Genomic DNA, 21,476 nt, shown 5'->3' with positions numbered 1-21,476 from the left:
GACGATGACCCCTAGAGCTACTATGGAAGAGTGCAGTCTTATTATTATTTATGCATTTATTTATGCATTTCTTTTTTGTTCTTTAAATTATTTTCTACCCTCTTATTATTTTTTATAATTTAAGTTATCTTTCCTATCCAATTATGCCTTGCATGTTATAAGTATTGAGTTTAGATTAAAGTGCCTTCATGTTTGTAAATACATTTTCTTCAATAAAAAAAAAAAAGAAAAAAAAAAAGATCATCAGAGGTTTTATTTTGGAAAGCAACAACCGGAAGTGTAGTTGTTTCCTGTTTCCGGCTCAGGTGCTCGGTTTGAAGCAGTGGGAGTGTAAAGATGGTTGCCACTGTAACCAAGGCAAATCTGGATCGATTGAGAAGTTTCTGCTTTTTATGTCCAATGTTTCATTTTAAAAACGCCCGTGAATTAGCATGTTTGTTTGTCACCCTTTGTGTTTTGACGAGCCGGTCGTTGGCAGACGACCAGGACTTTGCAGAGGAGTTTTTGAAGCGGGAATATTCCCTGGCGAAGCCGTACCGAGGTAAGTTCACTGCGAGGCCTAAGGAAGGAGGCTAGGACACGGGCGGACATTGGTCTTTGGGTTGGGGTATTGCGCATGCGCAGTATAACTGAAGCTGCGGTGTTGTGTTGCGATTGGCTCAAATTTCGGTGAGGGCAGACCAGATTCTACTGCGCATGTGCAGTATCCCTACTATATGACGCGTCTGTTAGCCTCCTTCAATAGGCCTTGGTTTACAGTCAACTAGGTTAGCAGTTACGTTACGTAGCTAAACTGAGTTAATATTAGCCAACAAACAACAACAGTTCGTTGTGTCGTAATTGAGCTTTCAGAAACCACATTAATGGATAACTAATGCTGTATTAGCTTAGCTAAGTATAATTATTAACCAAGAAGAAGTCTTTGCCCCTCAGGGCTGCTTGTGGTTATACATCTTTAGAGATTGTTTATGTCCATTCACAGAGACCAGCTGGACTCTGAATCCCTTATAAAAGTGTGTACTGTATAACTGTGTGTGAATGCTGCAGACAGGGTCTGCAGGTGAGGAGAACCTTTCTCCTCACCTGCCAGGCAGGTCACTGAACATTTCTACCAGACACTCATTTGTCTGCCACTTCTGAGATCTAGGTAGAACACTTTAACATTGTAAACACTGAGTCAGTGGTATCAGACTGTAGAATTATGGACTATATCATGTAACCTTAATGCATGACTATATTTGGTAACACTTCATTTTACAGGTCTGCACATTCCATGGTAATTAGCTGATAATTAGTAAATTACCTATTTGAAATTTCTTTGGAATTACTGCCAAATTACCCCCAAATATTTACCTCAAAAATTACTAATTATATGCTAAAATAGTATACAATTGTTAAAATAGGGCCCTAAGAGAGTTTTTAAAGAAATTTCAAAGAAGTTATTTGCTCATTATCTATTTACCAGCAGACATGGAAATAAAACATATCAATTCACTTTGTATTCTTTTCTTGGAAATTTATTAAATGAATTACCCGCTATTGAGAAATAGCGGAATGTAATTATTAAATAATGTTTATAATAAAGTAATTTTCAATAAATTTATAGGTAAATATTGGGGTAATTCCAAAGAAATTTCAAATAGGTTACTTGCTAATTATCACCTAATTACCATGACATTTGTGGACCTGAAACATTTAGTGTTACCATATATTTGATTTAGGCTTTAGAATTGCTTTTTAAAAATAATATTTCTTAATATAAGGAAAGCCTGTCTGCCATGGTGGCAGGTGACCTGAAATGTTCACGTGCCACAGCCAACATTTACCCTGTATTTGGGTAATATTTCATTCCCTGGCTACAGATTACAGGTATATCACTGTTTTGCAGGGCTGGGTTTCTCCAGTTCTTCACAGTGGGACCTGATGGGCACTGCCATGGTTACACCTGACCACGTGAGGCTGACTCCGGACCTGCCGAGCAGACAGGGAGCAGTGTGGAGTCGAATCGTAAGTTAACTTAAATCCATCCACGCTAAAACACCAGACATCCCACCTAACCCCTTATGCACAACAAGGCACATTCTGCTTCAATTTGCACAACACTTATTTTACTTTCAATTTTGCACAGCAGAGGTATATCTTTAATTCTATTTTACTGTATTTTTTTATTTCTTCTATCTAGTTTAAAGAAGAGTAGTTGGTATGTATATAGAGATTTGTAAATACAGTGTTTTTTGTGCTTACCTTGTGTCATTTGTGTGAGTCATGCACGTTTTTGTGATGTATGTAAATTGCTGCTGTTAACACCTCAATTTCCCTTCAGGGATCTATCTATCTATCTATCTATCTATCTTAACCTCTCACATCCTGCCTCCTTCTCACACAGTTACTCTGACATTGTCAGTAAAGTACACATTAACATGCCCACTTAACATGACCTGGATGTGAAGGTTAGATATCATGTAAGCATTTTATGAATATAATACAGGCCTTTCTTTACTGACACTGTAACATTACATAGCATGAGTTCAACCTGTTTCAAACGGATATTCAGGATGCTCTGTTGCTCAATTCCATTGACAAAGGCTTACTACATATAGGCCTAGCACAGCACAAGAATAACCTGCTTGCCTTCATTTCATTCTGTTGCCTTTCAGCCTTTCTTCGAGCGGGACTGGGAGCTTAAGGTGCACTTTAAAATCCAAGGCCAGGGGAAGAAGCATTTGAATGGGGATGGCATGGCTATCTGGTTAACCAAAGATCGCATGCAGAATGGTAGGTAGAAACTGGATCACTCTAGAGCTGTCATGTGTCGTACAATGAAGAGGAACTAGATGCTACATGCAAACAATTATTTATAATGCAATGTGAAAAAAAACAAAAAACAGGATGGACCCCAGTATTCCATAAAACCATATTTGCAAAGCGTAGTATTAAGAGTTGGGTCATCTTTGTGGTCAATAAAACTGTTGAAGGAATAAACTAATATTTTGGGAAATGTGCTTCTGCAAAGTCAGATGATATGACTGATACATCAGTGGTTTCATCTCTTTATATCCTGTACAATAGGACATAAGAGACCAGGGTGTAGCAGCCTGTGTTCACTCGCAGCTTTAACTGGTTGGGCCGGTGTAAAAATGTTCAAACCGGTTTGATATTTAAGCCAAACACTGGATCGGACTGGCATACCAAATTTTTAGGGGTGTGCATCTATCGTCTCAAGACGGTTCAATACACATCTCGGTACATGGTCTGCGATACCATACAAAAATGGAGTGGATAGAGCAAGTTGGACCATTAAAAACAGTCATGTGTTGTGACTCAGCTGCCGCCCTCAGGGGTCCTTCAGAAGAGAGAAGTTCTCCCTGTAGAAATAAGACTAATGCTCTTAAGACTACAGAGGACGGGTATAGAGGAAAAGTTATTTTGGGTTCCTGGTCATGTGGGCGTTAAAGGAAATTAACAAGCAGATAAATTGGCAAAGAATTGTTATGATTAGCAAACTCCTTTTATGTAAAATTATTAGGGAACTGTTCGTCATAACTTTTTTTTATTTTCAAATAAATATATCTAATTGAAAATTAATTAAAAGGTTTTTAAATCTGCTCTTTAGATTTACAGGATATAATATTTTTTATTTACAGGACAAACAGGATAATTAAATTTAGAGATTTGATATGTGAAAATAATTAAATAATTATTTAACAATGGAAAGTTTTGTCTTTAATATGTTTGGGCGTTATCTATAGTCATAATAATGGTTCAAAATAATGTGAAACTGCATAGTTTTAAGACAAAAATGATCAAATGTTCTTGGGGGAGGATTCAATTAATTAATCTAGTCTGAAAGGGGCTTTGGAAACAATAATTGGACGTTAAGCACATAAGTGTTTTTTCTTGCTGCCTATGTATTTTTTGCATCTCACATGTGTAGAAACAGAAAATAAAAATATTGTGGTTTTCAGTTAAAGAGGCAATCTCATCACATCTGGCACAAACGTCCACTTGGACTCAAGGATGAACTGTTTAGAATTTGTTGGTCAAAGGTCACTGTGACCTCACAAAACGCGTTTTTTTTGGCCATAACTGAAGAATTCATATGCTAATTATGACAAATGTCTAACGGGTTAAAATGCTGCAATATGCAGCCGACACATTCTGTGCTGTTTGTTGTGAGGAAACCTCCTGATGGACGTCTCTCTTTCTCCGCAGGTCCTGTGTTCGGCAACATGGACCAGTTCATTGGACTTGGAATATTTGTGGACACTTACCCCAATGCTGACAAGACCCATGATGTGAGTGACAGCTGGTAGCTTCCGGTTCATGTTATCCAACTGTTTGTATTTGGAATGTAAAAGCCCTTGCATGATACAGCGCAGCCTGCTGGTCATGAGTGGCCTCTTATTTTCAGTATTGAAGTGATGTCAATAGTGTGCTATGTTTCTCTTTCTGCAACCGTCCCAAATGTGCAGACGACACAACCTGGAATTCAGGTAGCATCAGAAACGGCTGTTTATTCCATGAGCTGGGGATGTTCATCCATTGTCTTCATCAGTTCATGCATCCCGTGTTGTCTCACCACATACATGTGCTTTGGTTCATCAGTGCTGTCTGCCATGTGGTACAACTGAAATAACAGTGTTTATGGTGTTCAGCAGATGGAGGTGTCTGCGTTGTCGCCACAGTGTTGTGTGTTTTAACTCTCCCGTCTTCCTCACAGAGGACTTTCCCGTATGTGTCAGTGATGCTGGGGAACGGGACTCTGTCATACGACCACGACTCTGATGGACGGCACACTGAAGTCGGAGGATGTACGGCTATGACGCGCAACGCAATCTACGACACGTTTCTCCTCGTCAGATACGTCAAAAACAGACTGACGGTATGAAACCCTCTAATGAAGCTGGGATGGATACAGTATATTTACATGTTGGCCTTTAGACTGTCACAATGTATTTATATATACCAGGGCTGCCGCTAACTAACCCATTTTCTAGTAATGTATCCATCATTTATTTCACCCATTAGTTGACTAATCTTAAGTATTAATTTTCCTCAAAAAAAGAAACGTAATTGACCATTTACTTTAAGTTCATTTTATTTTGACAGACTGTAGGCTGTCATTGTATAATGCAGCACAAAACGAAATACGCTACCCCTGACATTTTTATCGTCAGCGTCATCAATTACACCGACTAATCTTGGCAGCCCTAATATATACATGGTTATGTCTTAAAGGGGAAAATGACGGTTACTGAGTGGCCCATACAATGTTGTTCAATGAAAAGGCTTCAAGGCAGAATTTACCCAGGATGATGATGGTATTAAATGTTGAAAAATTTGTTAATTCTTCATTACTGACTCCTCCTCCGCCCTGCAGCTCGTGGTGGACGTAGACGGCCAGCAGGAATGGAAAGAATGTGCCGACATCACAGGACTGCGGCTACCTACCGGCTACTTCTTTGGTGCCTCCTCTGCCACTGGAGACCTGTCAGGTATGAAATCTCAAGAATCATCTGAAGGCTTGCTTGACCACTGGGAACCTCTGTTTAATTACATTAAGTGAATTCAACTTTAATTATATCTTTTGGGAAATTGGGTTCCAAGAACTTCAACCAAAACAATTCCAGTGACGGCCACAGACGCTAAAATGACAGAAGAAACACTGAATTCTCTCTGCAAGTGTTAATTACTGACTTGTGCATGTTGCTCTAGATAACCATGACATCATCTCTATGAAGTTGTACCAGCTGACAGTAGAGAGGACTCCTGAAGAGGAGGAGGAAGAACAGGAGGACGTGACCCTCCCCAGAGTTGACGACATGGAACAGTTCCACGGTAGATGCACCATGACACTCTCCACTCTGGTGCCTCTGAAGTCATCGGTTCTTTCTCAGACTATTGGATGATTTTAGGAACATATAAACACCTAGAATTGATAAAAATTATCAATAATCCCTCCAAAATACCACATTAAGACACCAAGACCTCGAGGAACACCATAGAAAAAGCCATGCTGTGATTTGGTATCAAAAACTTTTGACATTTGGAGATTTCTGAAGGAAATCGATTGGATGGCGAGCACTTCTGTTGTGTAAACTGATCAGAAACCCCCTTTTTGTCAATCTAGCTAGGAAAGCCATCCATCCTCTGAATGCTCTAGGTCTCTAGCTTGTGACTTTAAAGTTTCATTGTATTGCATTCAAGAAACTGCATGTGATTATCATAAAGTGGGCATGTCTGTAAAGGGGAGACTCGTGGGTACCCATAGAACCCATTTTCATTCACATATCTTGAGATCAGAGGTCAATGGACCCGTTTGAAATTCGCCATGCCAGTTTTTCCTTGTTAACATTTTACTTAATAGTGTTATTTAGCGATCTTCCCAACAAGCTAGCACAACAAGGTTGCTACCAATGGAGGTTGAGCACGCTGCAACCTCCGAAAGACAGAATAGCGGCCAGGCCCGCCGGTGGGCCGTCTGAGTTTTAAGGGGTTAATTAAACTGAACACTACAGGGAGCCACGATCTGTCTGATGATGAATCTCTCATCTCATTTTGCTTTGCAGTGGAAGTCCAGGAGGAGGGGATGGGCAGAGTCCAGTTCTTCTTCACCCTCCTCTTCTCCATCATGGGCCTGGGCGTGCTGGCAGTGGTAGGGCTGGCCGTTTACGGGCGCTGGAAGGAAAACAGACGCAAACGTTTCTATTGATCCGAGATCAACTGTTCCACAATAGGGTTTTTCAGAATGTATGTTTCTTAATCAGCATACATAACTACAATGCAAAGACTGCCATAGATTTACTGAATGAACAAACTCCTGAGTCTGAAGCCCAGAGCCAAGAGAACACAAACAGCTGAGATGAACAGGTGAGCCAGCTGTGAAATATTCTTTGCGTGTTTGTGTGTGTGTGTGCGTGTTTGTGTGTTATGGAAGGTAGATGAGATAAAAGCTGCTTTAGTGTAATATCTTATGTTAAAATACGTTCATCTCAACTGAAACACTGTCGTTTTAAAATATTCGCCCATATGAGTTTCTGGTGTCCCGTCGTGGTCACTTCTTCACCAACAGGAAAAACCTCAGAATGAATTTCAAAATCACAGATGCTGTGTGTCGTTAACCGACATCCTGTTACAGGATGTTGTGGCACTGCAGTTCAAAATGTAGTTACCTCTTACTGCCACTTGGTGCTGCCACCGTGCAGCTTTAATGGGACTCGGAGCAGCTGTGAAGACCAATCAACCTGTGGATCATTGTGCACCTCTTCTTGCTGCCCTGAAAGAGTCAAATTGTATTGAGCTCCCATTTATTTGAATGCACCTTTTATAAGCCAGGGAAATATTTACCACGGCTTAAATGGATTTACGTTAGCCGTTTGTAAATGTCTGGTTAACGAAACATAGTGCTCTATGTTGTACGTTAAAGAAAGGGTTTGAGTTCCCCGTGCGGTATGAAGTGCCTAGATAGGACCAATAGAGACAAGCTCTTTCTTTATGTTCCAGTCCTTTCTGCAGGTTTGAGCTTCCTTTTTTATGTTCTGTTTGACATAACTAGTCATCACTAGTTATTTGGCTTCATTTACTTTCTGAAGTTGCAAACACGTCTCAGTTATGACAAGTTGATGTAAAGGTTTATCCCAAAATCTGTTTGTCACCGTTGTGCACCATATATCATTTTCAGCATCAGTTCTCATGTTAACAAAATCAAACTTTTTCTGCAGCACTGATCAGACCTGTTAATAGGAACATTTTGTTATTTTATCAACTAATTAATTTGTGATCAATGTTACTTTAGACTTATCATGCACTGTGTTTTTTTAATAGCCATAAGTATCATGTAGTGAAATGTGAGTTTTGAGTAAATGTGAATACATGTGATTATGAATATTGTTTACTGTTAAGTTGAAATCTAACTGACTACCATACCCCCTGGTGTCTAGTGGATGTGTCTGTGGCTGTTCTAGCTGGTGTGCCAACATCCATCAGACTGGTGACCACTCTGGTCTCCTTTGTGCTGACAGTCTATATTTACAGAAGCAATTATGTGTGAAAGTCACTTTTTAATATAAATGTCTATAATTAATGTCTATTGACATTCATATTTAAAGCGTAACTCACCACTAAATCCACCTTCTTGAGTCAGTAAATGACAAGTACTGTCATTTTATTAAACCGTCTATAGATCCTGGTCCCATTCATTACAGCAGAAGTTATTTTCCTTTTTGCAGAAACAAGACTCGGTCAAAACCGAGTATATATAGTCAGTGGTCATGTCTATAATGTTAAATCCAGCGGTACATGTCCACCAGGTCCGGCAAGGACACTATAAGGGACGCACTGCCCCACTCAACTGGCTGTTCAAGTGGTGACGTATCCTATCGTTGAATGCACCTAGTTGGTCCCTGGTTTTCAAACAGGAAACAACATGACGGCCTGCTCGTAAACTTTCTGTTATTCCGTCTAAACAATCCACCAAAATCTACTTCTGAATATAATATTTAACAATATTGTAACACATTTAGGGCGGACGTCTGAAGTGTGATGGAGAGGTGACACACCGCCGCATCCATTGGACACAAGGGGTTATTCAAATAGGCCTTTTTCACAGCAGACATTTGGACTTGTCATAGGAGGAAATGTGTTAGTATTAACATTAACGATAGCTCCGTTCTATTCAAGTGTCCCAGTAAGCCATGACAGTGAGCCAGCATGAACAATAGCAGGACCCTGAAACTGAATTCAGAAATCATTCATTTTATTGCCAACTCCTGTGCTTTTCTACTGTCACGTCTTCAGTGAACAGGCCCATCTAAAATCTAAAATCAGGGCCTGTGGTCAGTAAAGGGGAATTCCACATAAATTTGTGTGTTTTCACTCTGCAAAAAAAAATATTTTTTTGAGGCATTTTAGACAATGAAATGTTAAAATTCTGTCCAATTCAAAAGCCCGAAATGCACAACCCCATTTTACGAAAAACTACTGTCAAATTTGATCTGTGTTTTAGATTTTCTTTTAGTTGTGGTATGTAGTCTCCTTTAATTGTCTGTCTAGGTGCTTTTTTTTCTCTTTACTGTATGTCAAGCTGTTTGTTGTAATCACCCATCCACCAGTCATCATTGGTTAGTTAATTATTTAAATAATAAGGTTAAGCCAATTTTTGTTTGAAATTTTCTAATCAAAACCCTTGTCTGAAAAAATGTGAGTGAAGAGCATATGTTCATGCTCCAGTGTCTGATTTTTGTTTTTTTTCCAGTAAAGGTTTCTGTTGTGGTTTCACTCATGTGGTAGTGTAATTTTTGTCTCTCTCTACGACCGTTTTATATGAACACTTCATAAATGCTTTAGATATTGAAAACCAAGATTGCCAAAGCATGAGATCAGATCTACAATACAATACATATATATATTTTTTATGTACAGTATATATACTGTATATGTACTAGGAGGTGGTAATGCACCTGAAGCTATTTGGTACTGTAACTGCAAACAACTCCAGACGAATAACCTCTGCTTCATTTAGCTATCGTTAACCAACAACTATCCATGACATTATTTATTTAAATGTGACAGAAATGTTGAGACATCAAAGAATATGACGAGGAAAACATGAGATTGAAGGAAAAAATCAATAAGCAATCGATATCAAGAGAAAACAGTTGTGATGTGCAAAGTAAACAATGGAGTTATTGATATTCAAAACTCTGATATGTGTCCTCATGTGTCTGTGCAAGGCCTCAGCATGTGTCACTGTGTTGGGCCACATGTTGGGAAAGTCTAGGGCTGCTGATCTGACTCTGGAGAAGAGAGATACAAAAATGTGGAAGAAGGAGAGAAACTGGGAAGTGTGACCAACAAGGGGGAAATGACAGATGATGACAGCAACAACCAAAATACAACTGTTAAAATGTCGTGGACTAGTGAATCACTTTGTCCTACAGTATATTCCCAAAACCCAAACAGTGCTGTGTTGACAGTGAAACAGCATCTCCAATGCTGGCGTATTTGACCAAAGGAAGTAAAGAAGGCATAAACTGGTGATAAATTCAACTTAATATTTGTTTGTTGACACTGACTTTTTATAAAAGCTCTCATGACAATCCTGACCTCTCTCTCAGCAGCTCTTCTTTACTGTTATTACTAAGCGAGGACGCCCCTCCTCTTCAGTGTCGATCATGTAGATATTTCTAACCACCAGTTGGTAGACAGAAGCCTCAGTTGTCTTTCCTCCTCCTCCTCGTCCTTATTTCTCTTCCTGCTCATACCTGTCTGTCACCAGTTAACACTGGGAATGTTAGCAACAGCATCAAAATACTGCTCTCTGCATCTGCCACTGGAATATTGCTGGATACAGTGACGCTCAGGTAAGCTTTTATTATTATCATTGATGAGTTAATCCCAGTAATAACAGTAACAGTAGCTTTATTTGTGAAGAACAACATCCCAAAACTATGAAAAATCTGTTATAAAGGTATAGACAATATTTCTGGTGTTATAAAAGTAGTAACATAGAAAAGATGTTCATTGATAATCTATAGAAACTTGATGTCACTGTGGTGGTTGTAACAGTGAGGAAAACAGGTACTGACCTGCTTTAACAAAACACATTCTCAGATATTTAGACAGAAACTTGCAACAAATGGTTAATCTGGAGATAAGAGAGGTAATAATGATTAACTGGAGCCTGGATAGGTCACAGGTGTCCATTGTGCCTCATAGCTCAGTGTTGCCATATCAAACAGTGGTGTCCTGTAAACACTGGGCCAGCTTCACTTGTTTTCCTTCACAAGTCTTACATGATAACTGACAGACTGCCATTTTATCTAAAGTATGTAACTAGTGTTTTAATAAACACCAATTTACAGATCTTAAAGAGGGAGATTATCAGGAAGGATGAATCGCTCCTGTGTCAGCTGCTTGAAATCTATGGTGGTAACTCTCAACTTCCTGTGCTGGGTAGGTATACTGCAGCCGTCATACACCGTCAAACCAAATACTGGGTTGTCTGTTGTGAATGTGTAATGCCTCTCTTTTATACTTACATTCACTTTGTTACTGATTGTTAATAGTATGAGTATTCTTTGCTGGTTTGAATGTAATATAGTACATCATTAATACTCATGGATCAATGCGTTAAATAGCATTATACTGATGTAGCTGCTGCAGTTTTAACTACTTTGTACTGTTAAAGGGGAACACCACCTAAATTAACAATTCCAATATGTTATTTCCATGACCTAGGAAAGTTAAATCAGTATTTGTGAACATGAGCTACTCTCTCTCAAAGCCAGAAACCAGAGAAGTAAGTCTCAAACTTGTGATGTCACAGGGTATAAAGTGTGGAGCTACTCCATAGACAATGAATGGGAGACCCACAGAATGTTTATATATATTTTTATATATATATATATATATATATATATATATGCAGTATATATACCCAGATGAGCTGTTGTAGTGTTCTCCGTTGTGAAACAGAAAATGTCCCCATATACTCAGTGTCAACAGTGTCATCTGTAACGTCTCTCCCCATTCATTGTCTATGGAGCAGCTCCACACTTTATACCCTGTGACATCACAAGTTTGAGTTTTAACACTCAGTGGGAGAGAGTTGTTCATGTTTACTAATATTTTTGGACTGTCTTAGACCATAGGAATAACATGTATGAATTTTTAAAATGGACATAGCTCCCCTTTAAGTATTTAATTGGTTCCCAACCTGGGGGTCAGGCCCCCTCCAAAGGATCACAAGAAACAATCTAGGGGGTCGTGATATGATTAATAGGGTATTTGACTTCTTTATTTAAATAAAACCATGTGAGCCATATATTTGGTGTAACAACTCTGAAAGGTGACAAGAGGTCTCAAATGAACACTGTTTTTTTTTTTAAGGGGTCACAAGCCCAACGAGTTTTTATTGATTATGTATTTTAGAAGTTTATCATTTGTTTTTATGTAGAATCTTAATCTGAAAAGTATTTAGTAACTTTTGCTGTAAAATAAAAGTAGTTGAGGAACGAAGTGCAATATTTCCTTCTGAAATGTATAGGGAGTAGATGTATAAAGTAGCAGAAATTGAAAATAAGTACTTCAAAATTGCAGTATCTGCAGAATTATGGGAAAACACAGCTACATCTGTATACTGTATACTGTTCACATTGCACAAAAGGAATTGAAAACTGTGTGACCTAAAATTGGTCACATGCCTCTTCCTTTGAGGTGGGTGGGCAGTTTTAAAGACTATAATTAAAACAAATGTGTCTTCTATTATTATTAAGTTATTTCAACCCCAAATCACACCATAGACCTAAATAAATTTGTCTGGGATAAATACAGTTGTCTGAATCGGAATCGGAATCGGAATCTGACCTGCCTACTAGACTTCATGCGCGACCGGGCTGGTTATTTAGTAAATTATTATATCCTGACTTTGTGAAAAATTCTAGAAATAAAATAAATGAATGTGGAGGTTTGAAAGTTTCATTGTTAAGATGCTGACTTTCAGTTTACAGTTATAGTCCATTATGTTTATGCTGTACAGTCAAACCTCAGCATATAATATCCAGAATGATAAGGTGAGGTGTCTTTTTGTCTCTCTCTGTGTATATTGGAGCTGTGCGGTGCATTTGTGGTGGGGTTGGGGGAGTTCCAGATGATTCACTCCAATTTTGCCTCCCTCATGCCCACCTTCTGGCCCATCTACCCCGCCAACACTCTGGTGATCACCGGTACCATCGTTACCTGCGTGTGTTATCTGGGAGTGTTGGGAGGCATGAAGGAGAACCGCTGCATGCTCATCAGTGTGAGTATGAGGCAACATTTACAGGGTTAAGTAGGACAGCTGTTTAGTTTATGGTATTGACTTAAAGGTCCCATATTATAAAAAAGTGAGATTTTCATGTTTTTTTTATTCTAAAGCAGGCTTAAGTCCTACATAAATACTGTGAAAGTATCGAAACAATCCACAGGGAAATACACACAGCCCGTATTCAGAAACTGCATTTGAAACAAGCCGTCAGGATTTCTGCCCATTTGTGATGTCACGAATATACAATAGTTAGACCCTTGACATAATTTTAAACGTAAACATTATAAATGTGTCCCAGTTTATTCCTGGTTGCAGTGTATGTGAATGTCATCAGCTGACAGGAAGTACACATGGACCAAAGCTCCTGTCACTTCTGGTTCCAAAAAAACAAGATAGCGACGGCTGAAATGCCGGACTCGAGGCTTCAAAACCGTAGTCCACAAACCAATGGGTGACGTCACGGGGACTAGGCCCACTTCTTATTTACAGTCTACAGTAGTGAGTGATGTGTTGTTGTGGTTGTTCTTGTGTAGCGTAAAATGGGCTGATAAATGATATGATAATGTGATATCGGATCGGTGCATAGACTCACGTACTCGCCGATAACCGATCCAGCATTTTAGGCTGTTTCAGAAGTGTTTCCGGAACAACTGTAATACAAACTCACTGAAGTTTGAATCTGATTTGCACTGTTTTGCAGTTTTTCGTCCTGCTGTTCATCCTGATGCTGGTGGAGCTGGCCATGGCCTGTGTGTTCCTGTTCTACAGTAGAGAGGTAGGTAGGAGAGCTTATGTACAGCCCGATACAACAATACATTTATAGAAGTTTATTTATAAGTGTTGATTTGATTGATTTGGCACTCCTTTGAAACATCTTCACCTCAAACAGCTTGGGTGACAGATTTTTTTCAAACTGAAATTCTCCAAATAATCTCCTTCACTTTGGCTTTGCACATACTGTACCACCGCTGGTCTCTGCACCAGCACATATATACTGCCATGGAACTAGAGGCAATTGTCTTTAATGTCCAGTAGGCAGCAGTATATTGCAGATAATGTACCTGGCCTGTCTGCTGTGCAGATTGACACATTCTTTGAAAACGACATGATGCGAAGCTTGGAGATCTACAGACAGTCCAGTCCAGAAAGCAACACGACCCTCAAAGATGACCTTGATGCTGTCCAACACCTGGTAAATGATCTGCTTTAACAACTTAAAATGAACTCCATTGCTATTTGTCTTTGCAACAGTCCAGTGATCTTTCTATGAATCATGTTTTACAGCTGATATTTTACACACCCTCATGTAGATTGAAGTATTAGTCATTCATTTCACCTGCTCAACTGAAATACATGTTGATTCCACTGAAGAAGTTTTTTTTTTTGTACAGCTTAAGTGCTGTGGAGTTCATGGTGTGGCAGACTGGAAGGGTAACGTCCCAATCTCCTGTTGTAGCGATGACCCCTGTAACACCCTCCTCCAAACCAACTGGCAAGAGGTTACTTCTACTGCATTATCACTGTATAATCTCCAAATACACACACATACTGTATATACTCAGACAGAATCTGGGTTCGTCTTTCAAAAATAGCTTCAACTTGCTCTTGAGTTCATAACTGGAGATTGTTACAGTGTTCACCATTGTATATTACCTGGTAAAGTGTCTGCAACCAAAACACCCTTTCTCTTCTGTAACTACATGACGACATCCCAATAACTGTCCTCTTCCTGTCCATAACTTATTGACTGAGCCTCCATCCTGTTGATTGAGCATTATTGTGTTCTCTTTATGACTCCGTCTGTTCTTGTTATTTCTTGGTATAACTGTAAACAGTGCGTAGCTGTAAACGGGCATGTATGCTCAGTCAGTTTACTCTATAAATAACGGATAACCATACAAATTGTGTCTTTCAGGGTTGTCTCGTGAAACTGAGGGACTGGTATTCCAGCAACTATCGTAGCACAGGTGCAGGCGTTGCCACGATGTTTATCACACAGGTGCAGTACATTCAGTCTTCTCATTTTCCTCATTGTAAGGCTTTTCAAGGATAATTCAACCTCCTTGTGCTCAGTAGTAACAATGGCCGCCATATTGGAAGACATGACCTCTGTACATCAACGGCTAGAAACAGCTGAATACCTGTTGTGTATGAGAACTATTCATTTCAAGCAGGCTGGCTAATGACCACAACCTCTGAGCCATCCATCACTGTTGCTATGGCGAACATGTTAACAAACAGTTAAAACATTAGCGTTCATTTGGCGTCATGTTCCTATCTACCTGGCCAATCTAATCCTGTAGGAGGAGAGGGGTCATATTCAGAGAAAAAACTCAGAATATACAAAATTAAAGTTGTAAAAAACTTGGATATTCTCTGAGATTAAAGTGGTAAATCTACAACAACAAAAAATGTACTCTCTCGAGACTCGATGCCAGATGACCTATCCTAACCTTAACTATTAAAGGTCAATGCCTAACTTCAACCATCTTGCAAGAGTTTTACAACTTGTGGGTTACCTTCTAGTCACGACCCCCAGATCGAGCTGCCGTGGAGAGCTAGCGATGATACACGAGTGACTATGTCCGTTTTTCAAAATGAGGTGTTAACAATGGGTTTATACAAAATACATAATTGAAATAAGATTAATTGGATTATATTCACAAGAAGTATAAAACATGTTACCTCGGCCCATACTAAATTAATAAGGAAATACCACTAAATTATGAGAGATGTCTTTATTTTTTTATTTTTGGGTTGCTAGAAAATAATAATAATTCCAGACAATGACTGATACATTTGAGTTGAGGACATCTGTGACACACAAAATCAAGCACTTTTACTGTATCAGTTTACAGATTATGCAATGTCTTTTTATAGCACCTCAAGTATTCAATCTTAAAGAGTTTTTTTCTTGCACATTTATTACTATAATCTCAGAGAAGTTTCAACTTTTTCTCGTTTGATATTTTATCACATAAATTTACCTCTATAATCTCAGAGAATATACACGTTTTTTTAAATATTAAATTATAAACTTTAATCTGACTTTAATCCGTCGCTCCGGACGCCCCTGATTTGCATAAAGTAGCCTAGACACCAACTTTATGCAATAGAGGAGCGGCCAACTTGACGGTCAGTCTCTCAGAACATAACGCTGCACTACCAGAATGCATTACACGGCTGCTTACATAGACAATGAATGGGAAGCCTGGAAATGACAGATCCTGTGGACATGTACCATAATGGTGCAGCCTCACTGTACGCGACCAATTCACATAAACCCACGTCCGCCGTGCCCCGTCAGTCGCTTGTCCATCCTACAAGCCCCCTTCTCTACCAGCTCCACACAAGGTGTTTTATTTAAGAAAAAGCAACCGTACAAAACCGTTTTCTGTCAGATGGATGATTATGACATAAACTAATGAGGAAAAGAAAGCTGTCAAAAAATGTATACTGTTTTTTTGTTGCAGTCTGGTCGTGTACAGTGGGGCTGCTTCGTTAGATGTCACATATGCGTAGTGGCTTCTGTTCTGTAAATCGCAGCCAGCATTAGTATGTTTTGCTTACTGGTAGTTTAAAGCCAGACAAATATACGGTATATTCTTTTATTAGTTTGTTTTATTAACTTTATGTGTGTTATATTGTGTGTTTGGAACACATTGTTTCATAGTAGTTAAACTTATTGTTTCTTGTCTCCTTTGTTTACAGCTTATTTGTCTGTCTATCACCGTCCCTCTCTTTTGCCACTTCAGTCGGCATGGATTGGGTTACCAGTGAAAAAGGGCCAATAAAACTGTATCTGCAATTTACAGTGACTTTCTGCAACAGGTTGCTTTTCCCCGTCTCAACTTTTTTATTATATCATCTGTTTCAAATGCGCAGAAGGTTGACGTTGCTGCCATCAAAAAGGGAGCCTAGAGGGACAAGCTGAGGATGGCAGCTTGTTATCGCTACTGACAATGTCCTATGAGGTGACAGAGCATTGAATGTGATATGAAAAACACAATAGGAGACATTTAATCAGTAGATAAGTTATGACATGATTATGTAAGACCTGTGCTAATTCACAAAGACCCCAAGAGATCCGTTCCTCCAATGACTGCTAGAATAGATGATATACACCACTTTGGACACCTGCGTTGGACTTCAAGAACATTTTGAATTAGACTTAGATAAACTAGAGTTAGATAAATCCCTAAAAAAAAATGAATCCTATATGATTTTTGCCTGTTATCATTATCAAACCCCTAATACATTTTTGAGTTTTCAATCATTTGTTTTGATTATGTGCTTTTGTTTTGAGCAACTGGAAAATAAGACAGTTAAACATAAGTACTCTTTTACTCTGCTTAATAAACCAGAGCACATGCTGATTTAAATCCAGCTATTTGTTTGCTGTTTTTTCTGTGTTGGTCTCTCTGAGACGGGTTCAAGTCCAAGTTGAACCACAGGTCACCCCTAATGTAAGATCCTCTCAATGTAAGAAAGTCTTACTCTTATTAGGATGCACTATTTGAGCTGAATTTGTAGTTGCCAAAATCTGCTTACCTGTCTTTTGTTACATCAAGGAAATTCTGAAAACTCTGTCAAATCAACCTAAATTATGTGCTTATAACTCCATTTGGTTGTTTTCAAATTTTATATTGTTTCCCTTTTTAAATCATTAGCTTTGTTTTGGTTGATTCTGATTCTTGGAATTATGGGTGATCCCTGTGTGTAACATGACTGTTTTATATCACCTGGACTACAGTATAACGCATTGCTACTGAATAGGGGCCTCATCATTTGTAACATGATGAGTGGGAAAATATAAAATAATGGATAAACCTGGTAGAGAATTAATTTCTTAGGAATGTTTATTTTGAGTTCTTGTATTATTTTGTGTTTCTGCTGCTAAGAAAGCCATTTACAAACTGCCCCAATAACATAATCCAATGCAAAGTGCTGAACATTCTACCAGATACAAACTGCACTAAGTTTTGTTTATTCTCATAAGAAATGTTGTTATTGTTGTTATTCATGTAATACATCATTTTAAAGCTCTTTTTGTGCTCTTTATGCTCAAACTATCCATGGACGAATCCGAACAATATCAGGTTAGTTATAAGGGCATTTGCAGTGACATTCAGAATTTGCCCCATTGCAACGTTAGAGGTCAAAGATTACACTGTCTTGACCTCAGTGTCTCCACTCATCAACACACAGCGCAGTCAGTCAGTGAAGAGCTGATCAGAGAGGCTGCGGCGGAGACGGATACAACTACACATTACTGTAATAAGTTCAATAAAACTCTTCAGGTGTAAAGCCAAGATACGTTATCATTACACCCGTTCAACAAGCATTAACACAATGAAACGGTTAAACATGTAGGTCTAGTCTCTCATCCACTGCCGCTTTAGACAGGCACAGCGTGTTAGCTCGGCAGCTAACTGTAGACATGTGTAGTTTATTTAGTTGAGTTCTGACTGACTTTAGTTCCTTCTAGTAAGCAGTGATCCAGTGTTTGTGTTCGGGGAGTTCATTGTGAAGGAATGGAAGGCGTGATGCGCTGTAGGCTGGGAGCCTCCGTGTTATTAATTTATTATCTTTATAAAGTATAGGAGCAACGTCAGCCTCGGCTACACCAGCTAAAACTGAAGCTGGCAGTACACTATGTAGTCTTACTGTTTAGGTTAGTTTGTCACATATCTTAGGACAGAGGACAGGACGGAGGACTGATACCGACTGATGTCTGTGTTCTTCAGTCTTTATAAACTTCACTTAGTATTTTCATGTCAGGAATATGATTTATTTTATTAACATTTTAGATTTGTTTCCAGTGAGATAATAAGGAGTTTATATGGTGACTTTGCTGTTGTAAACATTACTGTTGCTGCTCTAGAAACAACATTTAGCCTAGTTATATATAAAATACAGTATATGTATAGCTATATATTTGTTTATTTATCGCAAGTCATATCGTCATCGCAATATTGAACAGTGTTATTGCACATGGCAGATGTTCCTCATATCGATCAGGCCTAGTGTGAGAGGCTGCCCCTTAAGTAGTGTGAGAATTGTGTGGAAGAGTTTAAGTGCCAGTTCTAGAGTGCTCCTCTTTGACAAAAGTCAACAATGAGTAATATTCTTATTAGGAATACATTTGCCTCCTGCGTGAACTGTGCATTGCTGAATAGGGTAGGCCTACGCTACTGTATTTTAAATTCGGTCAATGGTGGGACTTGGAGAGCCAAATATTTTCTGAGGTGGTACTTGGTGAAACAGGTTTGGGAACCACTGGTCTAAGCGTTACAATGATATATGACTTCATGATATTCTGTATATTGTATCTTTATGTAAAATGGCAAAAAAAACATGAAAAAGTGATAATGATGGAGGGAAGAAAAAAGGAGTGATAGCACATAGAAAGCTACCATTGCTGCAATGCTATCATACATTTTTCAACACTACAGACATAGAAAAAATCACCATGAGACATGGTCCCTCAAAATTGTCATAACGGACATATTTTGGGGGTCAGGCTCATGGACTATTAAGAATTGACATGATAGGCCTACATCTATTATTAATCAGTTGTGAGGTAGAAATAAATGTGACAGTATTTTCCTTAGACTTTTATATTGAAATTCTGTTAATTATTTGGGGCTTTACAGTCTGAATATGTCCTTAATGTTGTTAATACCCCTCAATGAATATACAGCTATAATTTTGCTAAGTGTGTACATTGTAAGCAAGGCACAAAGACAACCTCAGGTGAGAACTTTCTTAAAATTGCAGAGCAGATATTGAACCACTAGGTGGGAGTATTGTGTAACTAATTTAAAGAGAACAGAGGCACTTGTTGAGCCTGGAGGAAAGTTTATCAAACTGGGGGAAGAGTCGATTCACTCCAAGGTGAAATGGAAGTGAGTCCGGCATGGAGCAAGCCTGTCTAACTCTAAACAGCATATTATATATGCTAAACAGATCTTGTCTGGGTACATGTAGATGAAGAAGCAGACCTTCCTCTGAAGCACTGACGAGGAGGAACAGTTGATAAAGCGTTACAGTATTTTACGATTGCTTCGGCTTAGTTTTTTTCAACAGAATTTGCAGAACTCTTGACACAAAATGCTACACGCCTAATGTATGCCTCAAATCTGACATAGTACACAAAATGCAAACATCTGCATATGAACTGATGATGAAGAGTTGTGTCGTCACAGTAAATCATATATCATACTTGGAAAGTTTGTTACATACATACAAAAATAGTTTTTTTTCCAAGACAAGACAGTTTACAATTCATTTCTCAAGAAACATGACTGCAGTGTACTGTGGTATTTAAAAGTACACTCGTACTTTATAGAAACTAGAGCTGCTGAGATGTTGATAGATATTATATATACGTATATAAAGCATCAATGAGCAACAATATAATAAAATGTTCTTAAGTGTAAACAATACAACTAGTGCAAAGAAATAAATACTGAATGATATACATGGACTTGATGATTATGTAAGTTTGTACACGTATACATGTCTATATACTGTATGCACAGCGTGTAGGATTTATATTGGCAGTGACAGATATTTACATATTTAAAAAAAATTGTGTACAGAGGCTGCCACTCGCGGCGCCATCTTGGATCATTTCATTCCACAGAGATAAACAAAACATTCATTTAAAAATAATTAATTCACAATCATAATATATGTTTTTCAGGAAAATCAATGCTTTATTCTGCATTTGGCTCTGTGGATGTATGTTTTTTTTTTTATTATTCGTCTACATAAAAATGTTATCAATAACCAAGACTAACAAGACTTAAAGGGACAGTTGACCCGAAAATCAAAAAAATAAAACAATTTTCCTCGTGCTCCTGACGGCGCAATATGTAAACATTGATGGCGTACTCCTCGGCTGAGCTGTACTGTTAGTTAGCTCAGTGGAGCTAGCAGTATTGGTAAGCTATAAACGCACGATTCCTTCTGCGCGGTGATACGGTTGGTGGGTGTAGTTCGGTAGAAAGAAAATAGTTCCTACATGAAACTGCTCACAACAAAGTGGATTTTCATGAGTAACCGGGTCACGACTTTTGGAAAGAGACATTGTTGAGTTTTTCAAAAGTTTTTTTTTTTTTGGCGCTTTGAGCACCACGAGTCGAGTGCCGTCTAGTTCCATTATATCTGAGAGAAAACAGACATCTGTATGGCCGATGTCTCCAACACTTGGCAACTCACACAAAAACAATCTAGATAATAGCACCAGAGATAAGATAGAGGAAGAATATGTTATTTTGATTTTGGGGTGAAATGTCCCTTTAAGATGCTTTCAGACAGCGAGTGGCTGCCATCTGGCAACGTCATTGTTTTGTATTTTAAATTACCTCCGATCCAACCAGCCTGTACACTATCCGGCTGCTGCCATCCACCTAGTATACTCTCATCGCGCATCACGATGTAGCTTAAAATGTAGCAAGGTTTGCTAACTAGTGTCATGAATGTTTATCATCCCAGACCGGATCAAACTTTGAAGTTGATCTTAGCAATTGAAAATCATTTACTGCACTGGCAGCAAATTTGCTTTTTTCACGTAAAATAATGCTCATATCTAAAATGTTTCTTGAATTTGATAGGGCATTTTGCAGTGTATGTAGGGAAAGTCAAACACAGTTTCACACTTTCA

At 38.6% G+C, this 21,476-nt stretch overlaps 2 protein-coding genes across 3 annotated transcripts; both read left to right on the top strand.

Moving 5' to 3' along the window:
• Positions 1–292: 292 nt before the first annotated feature.
• On the top strand, positions 293–9,276 carry lman2lb (lectin, mannose-binding 2-like b). The gene is made up of 8 exons (XM_074637596.1): positions 293–541; positions 1,889–2,007; positions 2,658–2,775; positions 4,213–4,295; positions 4,721–4,882; positions 5,381–5,495; positions 5,716–5,838; positions 6,570–9,276. Exons 1-8 carry the CDS (start codon positions 337–339, stop codon positions 6,710–6,712), a joined length of 1,068 nt encoding a protein of 355 aa, XP_074493697.1. The 5' UTR covers positions 293–336; the 3' UTR covers positions 6,713–9,276.
• Positions 9,277–10,226: 950 nt separating this feature from the next.
• LOC141768985 (leukocyte surface antigen CD53) lies at positions 10,227–17,825 on the top strand. 2 transcript variants are annotated; one of them, XM_074637572.1, is made up of 8 exons: positions 10,227–10,361; positions 10,863–10,953; positions 12,611–12,799; positions 13,506–13,580; positions 13,887–13,997; positions 14,197–14,304; positions 14,721–14,804; positions 16,517–17,825. In XM_074637572.1, exons 2-8 carry the CDS (start codon positions 10,891–10,893, stop codon positions 16,583–16,585), a joined length of 699 nt encoding a protein of 232 aa, XP_074493673.1. In that variant the 5' UTR covers positions 10,227–10,361; positions 10,863–10,890; the 3' UTR covers positions 16,586–17,825. The 2 variants fall into 2 exon arrangements, with proteins under 2 accessions (XP_074493673.1, XP_074493674.1); XM_074637573.1 differs by lacking the exon at positions 10,227–10,361 and having other exon boundaries at positions 10,755–10,953.
• The last annotated feature ends 3,651 nt before the right edge of the window (positions 17,826–21,476 follow it).

The sequence above is a fragment of the Sebastes fasciatus genome, chromosome 6, assembly GCF_043250625.1.
Source record: "Sebastes fasciatus isolate fSebFas1 chromosome 6, fSebFas1.pri, whole genome shotgun sequence".
NCBI classification, from domain to species: domain Eukaryota; kingdom Metazoa; phylum Chordata; class Actinopteri; order Perciformes; family Sebastidae; genus Sebastes; species Sebastes fasciatus.
This window is presented reverse-complemented; position numbering and strand designations above follow the sequence as displayed.

Excerpts from the sequence above, each read along its gene's own strand:
- lman2lb (XM_074637596.1), top strand. The coding sequence starts at position 337 with ATGGTTGCCACTGTAACCAAGGCAAATCTGGATCGATTGAGAAGTTTC. Across the intron at positions 2,776-4,212 it reads CAAAGATCGCATGCAGAATG|GTCCTGTGTTCGGCAACATG; the intron begins GTAGGTAGAAAC and ends CTTTCTCCGCAG. Across the intron at positions 4,883-5,380 it reads ACGTCAAAAACAGACTGACG|CTCGTGGTGGACGTAGACGG; the intron begins GTATGAAACCCT and ends TCCGCCCTGCAG.
- LOC141768985 (XM_074637572.1), top strand. The coding sequence starts at position 10,891 with ATGAATCGCTCCTGTGTCAGCTGCTTGAAATCTATGGTGGTAACTCTC. Across the intron at positions 12,800-13,505 it reads ACCGCTGCATGCTCATCAGT|TTTTTCGTCCTGCTGTTCAT; the intron begins GTGAGTATGAGG and ends ACTGTTTTGCAG. Across the intron at positions 14,805-16,516 it reads CCACGATGTTTATCACACAG|CTTATTTGTCTGTCTATCAC; the intron begins GTGCAGTACATT and ends CTTTGTTTACAG.